Raw genomic sequence first — 5,892 nt, 5'->3', positions numbered from 1 at the left:
TGACAAGGACCATTGCGTAGCAACAAAACGCAAAACGGTAGCAAGGACAGAGTCAGCAGCTGTGGCTGTAGCTACACGACGAAAATCAATCGGAAACGATTCGACCACGTCATCGGTTTCCGCATCAATGAACATGCAAGCAAGTTCGGAAGAATCGAATGCTCTATCCTCAGCAACAGGCAAACGGGACAACGCATTGGCGTTTCCGTGCTTAGCAGTGGACCGATACAAGATTTCGTAGCGGTACTGAGAGAGGAAAATTGACCAGCGAATGAATTTCTGCGCTGTACGTGGAGGTACAGGCTTGTTCGGATGAAAAAGCGATGTTAAAGGTTTGTGGTCGGTGATGATGGTAAAGTGACGACCATACAAGAAATCATGAAACTTAGTAACACCAAATACGAGAGCCAAGGCTTCTTTCTCTATCTGTGAATAATGTCTTTGCGCAGACGAGAGCAATTTGGACGCAAAGGCAATAGGGCGATCATGCAATACATCTTTGTGCGCAAGCACAGCACCGATCCCGAAATCCGATGCATCGAACATCAACAAAAGGGCTTTCTGGGGATCGAATGGCGTAAGGCAAGTATTTGAAAGCAACGCCGATTTCAACTGGCGAAAGGCGCGTTCGCATTCCGTCGTCCAGACAAACGGAACACCTTTACGGCGTAAGCGATGAAGCGGAGCTGAAATGGAAGAGGCATTGCGCACATAGCGATGGTAGTAATATATTTTACCCAGCACACTCCGTAGCTGCTTCAAATTCTGCGGCGAAGGCAAGTCTTGTATGGCACGGAGGTGCTCTGGACTAGGATGTATGCCTTGGGCATTGATTACATGTCCCAAATATGGTAAGTCACGAGCAAAAAACACACATTTGTCCTTCCGCAAGCGAAGACCATTTTGTCGCAAGACTTGAAATAATGTTCGGAGATTGGCTAAATGTTCTTCTTCCGTCTTTCCGGAGATCACAATATCGTCCAGATAGTTTGCTGCAGTAGGGACCGACGCACAAACAGTTTGCAGATATTGCTGAAACAAGGCAGGGGCGGATGCACACCCGAATGGCAGTCCTTTGAATCGGTACAAACCAAGATGCGTGTTAACCACCAAAACGCGCTGGGATTCTTCGTCCACTGGTATTTGCAAGTACGCATCTGCTAGGTCCAACTTCGAAAAATATTTACCCGGGCACAGTTTGTCAAAAAGATCTTCCGGGCGGGGTAAAGGAAAAGTTGCAATCACTAGTTGCGGATTCACTGTAGCTTTGAAGTCCACACAAAGTCTCAATGTTCCGGAAGGTTTTGGCAAAATTACTAAGGGTGATGCCCAGAGAGAAGCCTGCACACGTTCAATCACACCTCGTGATTCTAAATCGTGTAATGTTCTTGCGACCTCATCACGCAATGTGTGGGGAACATTGCGCGCTCTGAAAAATTTCGGTTGCGCGTTTACTTTCAGGTCCAAATGTGCTTCATAGTTCGTAGCGCAACCAAGGCCCGGTGCAGAAATGTCTGCAAACTCTTCACATAGACGAGAAACACTGGCTGAAGGCACAGTCTGGTTCACTGAGAGGACCTGATTTACTATAGACAAGTTAAACAACTGAAATAAATCTAAACCAAACAAGTTCACTGCAGAAGAAGAACGAAGGACGTAAAAAGACACAAGTTTTGTTAGTCCCTTGTATGTTGTAAGAAGGCTGCACTGTCCTAACACAGGGATATTCTGACCAGAATAACTATTTAACTTAACATTTGCGGCACGCAACGCAGGTGTGCCCAGTTGTTTGTACATGTCTTTATTGATCAATGAAACTGCAGCTCCGGTATCGAGCTGGAATGGGACCACGTTGCCATTAATGTCCAAGTCTACAAAAAGTGTATTGTCCTGCTGACGACAAGAGCAACTGTCTCGTGCAGTTTGAACTGACAGTGGGACAGAAGCACTCGCGACTTGACGGGATTTCCGTCGTCGTTGACGCACACTTTTTGTGGGATGCACACAGTCACTGTTAGAGAGAGTGGCACTGGGCGGAGTGGAAGTAACTACATGAATTTCCATGGGCGAAGGTTCACGAGCCTGAGTAATCTTGGTTCGATTCCGATTCCGGCGCGAAGCAAAGGGCCTGGAATGGTTGTGAGTGTCCGATCTGAGCTTTTTCTGGCAAACACTCTGAACATGTCCTTTTTTATTACATAAAAAAGCAAATAGCTTGGCGTGACGGTCAATTCTCACGCAAATGTCTAGTAGCACACCGCGGACATGATTTCACTGCATGTGCGTGCTTGCGCGGCACACGTGCCTGCGCGGACGTGTGCGAGGGCCGTTTACTGTTCCGTGCAACTCGCCCAGCGGGCCGGTCAATGTGACACACAGCTGGCGAAGTTTCAAATGATTCCTGAGCAAAGTCAAGTGTGTCTTGCCTATCCAATATGTCTATCACTTGTTGAAGGGAGGGACTGACTAGTTTCAAAATTTGCTCCCGTATACGAACATCAGAAACGTTCTGTGCAATTGCATCACGTACCATAGTATCTGAATAAGGGAGGCCACATTCACACTCAAAAGCACAATCCCTAGTAAGGCCTTGCAAACTTGCAACCCATTCCCAATTAGTTTGACCGGCTGTACGTTTTGTACGAAAGAACGTATACCGTTTTGCAACTACATTGACGGATTCCTTGAAATATGCATCTAATGCAGACAAAATTTCTTTGTAGGACAGAGTTGCTACGTCGCGTCGGGGAAATAATTTCACTATCACACGGTACGTCTGGACGCCGATACACGATAATAAGTGAGGCTGCCGCTCATTACCTTGAATTCTGTAGGCGGCGGGATGGAATCCAAATTGGCGTGACCACTCCGTCCAGCTTTCCAGTGCCGCATCAAACGGACGAAAAGGTGGTGCAACTGCATGTTGTGGCTGCGGTAGCGGTGGAGCGGCGGCTGCCGCATCGGTTTGCATTGCACGTTGACCCTGGACGAGCTGTCCAAGGGCATCCAATAACGCCTGCGTCTGCTGATTCTGCAAGCCATAAAATTCGGACAGTACATCTGGAGATTGTGGCAAAGCCATGACACAAGTAAATTAAGCAAGTAGAAAAAAGAAGACCCTTTTGAGACTCGTCGCCAATATGTAGTGTTGGCAGAAGAGCCAACACTGTGTTTCTAGAGGAGGCCGAAATGCACGTGTTTAATTACACGCTGACTGGCGTGAGGTCAGGAACAGGACAATATCTTGAGAATTGCAAATAAAGTACGTAGATGATGTAATACTTAACTTTAATCCACAATTGTAGAACATCACTCTTGATGATACATGCTTCACATAATAAATATCAATTGAATACGGCGCCTTGCTAGGTCGTAGCAAATGACGTAACTGAAGGCTATGCTAACTATCGTCTCGGCAAATGAGAGCGTATCGGTCAGTGTATCAAGTATGTGTATGTGTAAAAAAATATTGCTCTATGGCAGCTTGAATATTGACACCTCGTGACGTATGCTGCAGGTGACAGAAGAGGAGGGGCGGCGGGCGGCTTCTGAGGGTGGTTGCGCCTTCTACGAGGTGTCTGCCGTGGACGATTCGGCCGGCCTCTACCAGGCATTCGACTCGCTGCTGGCCGAGGCCCGCGCGTCGCAGCAGCACCAGCCCAAGGCGCGCAAGTTCTCCGTCTCCAAGATGCTGGGCACGCTCATCGGCAAGCCGCAGACGCAGCCGCCCCCGCCGCCCGCGGGCGCCGCCCCCGGAGGCGGCACCGTCGTCGAGTTCCACATCGCGGAGGCGCACGGGTCGCGCCGCCACAGCCGCAGGATCAACCTGGTGGCCGCCGCTTCTTCGTGACGTCATCCACCGCACTGCAACCTCTCCTCACGGGCTGCACGCAATCCCTCGCTGGCCGGCTGGCGGTGTTCCGTCGCAGGGCGGGTGCTTTACATCTCATCACTCAAAATTCCCGTCGGCTCATAGAATGAGCGTTGTCTCAGGTCGGCGACCTTAGCAAGTAGCGAATTCACTGAAGGCGCAGGTGCTTCTTGGAGGCTACGAAACCTAAAACCGAAGTGTCAGTGTATAAATCCGATGATTTTCTTCGCAGAGTCATGTCTCACAGTAGTGATTACCACTTCATCCAATGCTGTGGCTTACGTGCACAGTTCTGAGATGGAAATGTATTGCCACGAACATTACTGGGCACCGTGGCTGACAGTATTGCCTAACATGTGGCTCCAATATTTCCGGCCAACATTGCCGGCCTATACAAAAGCTAATATGAAATGTCTATGACCTGTAGTATTAGGATAATATTCTCATATGGCACTATACGACAACTCAATCCAGAAACAAGTCTCTCTAGTGTCTGGCTGAATGTGAGACGCTTCGCACTCAAGTTACGTGTGTAGACTATTAATCTCCGCGTGTCTTTCTGAATAACACGTTTTCTTTCCATTATGATGTCTGTTTTCATATTTACAAAGGAGAACTCTTCCATGTGTTTAGTCGTATAAATAATAATCACATATTAATCTCTTTGTCGATGTTGGCGATTGCATGTCATAAGCCGGTAGTCTAATGTATTTTACTATGTCAAAGAGGATAGCCTTCCTCAAGCTACACTGATTTTTATTACGGCGAAAAAGCAGAAGTTGCGAATTTCGCTTTTATTTACTTGATTGTTAAGGCTCTGAGCACTATGGGACTTAACATCTGAGGTCATCAGTCCCCTAGAACTTAGAACTACTTAAACCTAACTAACATAAGGACATCACACACATCCATGCCCGAGGCAGGATTCGAACCTGCGACCGGTAAAGTCGCGCGGCTCCAGACTGAAGCACCTAGGACCGCTCAGCCACACTGGCCGGCACTTGATTATTACACTCCTGGAAATTGAAATAAGAACACCGTGAATTCATTGTCACAGGAAGGGGAAACTTTATTGACACATTCCTGGGGTCAGATACATCACATGATCACACTGACAGAACCACAGGCACATAGACACAGGCAACAGAGCATGCACAATGTCGGCACTAGTACAGTGTATATCCACCTTTCGCAGCAATGCAGGCTGCTATTCTCCCATGGAGACGATCGTAGAGATGCTGGATGTAGTCCTGTGGAACGACTTGCCATGCCATTTCCACCTGGCGCCTCAGTTGGACCAGCGTTCGTGCTGGACGTGCAGACCGCGTGAGACGACACTTCATCCAGTCCCAAACATGCTCAATGGGGGACAGATCCGGAGATCTTGCTGGCCAGGGTAGTTGACTTACACATGCGGACGTGCATTGTCCTGTTGGAACAGCAAGTTTCCTTGCCGGTCTAGGAATGGTAGAACGATGGGTTCGATGACGGTTTGGATGTACCGTGCACTATTCAGTGTCCCCTCGACGATCACCAGTGGTGTACGGCCAGTGTAGGAGATCGCTCCCCACACCATGATGCCGGGTGTTGGCCCTGTGTGCCTCGGTCGTATGCAGTCCTGATCGTGGCGCTCACCTGCACGGCGCCAAACACGCATACGACCATCATTGGCACCAAGGCAGAAGCGACTCTCATCGCTGAAGACGACACGTCTCCATTCGTCCCTCCATTCACGCCTGTCGCGACACCACTGGAGGCGGGCTGCACGATGTTGGGGCGTGAGCGGAAGACGGCCTAACGGTGTGCGGGACCGTAGCCCAGCTTCATGGAGACGGTTGCGAATGGTCCTCGCCGATACCCCAGGAGCAACAGTGTCCCTAATTTACTGGGAAGTGGCGGTGCGGTCTCCTACAGCACTGCGTAGGATCCTACGGTCTTGGCGCGCATCCGTGCGTCGCTGCGGCCCGGTCCCAGGTCGACGGGCACGTGCACCTTCCGCCGACCACTGGCGACAACATCGA

General features: G+C 49.5%; 1 protein-coding gene across 1 annotated transcript; it reads left to right on the top strand.

Moving 5' to 3' along the window:
- The first annotated feature begins 3,508 nt into the window (after positions 1–3,508).
- Positions 3,509–4,762, top strand: LOC124593807 (ras-related and estrogen-regulated growth inhibitor-like). Its single transcript, XM_047132154.1, has one exon. It carries the CDS (start codon positions 3,509–3,511, stop codon positions 3,848–3,850), a length of 342 nt encoding a protein of 113 aa, XP_046988110.1. The 3' UTR covers positions 3,851–4,762.
- The last annotated feature ends 1,130 nt before the right edge of the window (positions 4,763–5,892 follow it).

Source organism: Schistocerca americana, chromosome 2, assembly GCF_021461395.2.
Source record: "Schistocerca americana isolate TAMUIC-IGC-003095 chromosome 2, iqSchAmer2.1, whole genome shotgun sequence".
NCBI classification, from domain to species: Eukaryota; Metazoa; Arthropoda; class Insecta; order Orthoptera; family Acrididae; genus Schistocerca; species Schistocerca americana.
This window is presented reverse-complemented; position numbering and strand designations above follow the sequence as displayed.

Excerpts from the sequence above, each read along its gene's own strand:
- LOC124593807 (XM_047132154.1), top strand. The coding sequence starts at position 3,509 with ATGCTGCAGGTGACAGAAGAGGAGGGGCGGCGGGCGGCTTCTGAGGGT.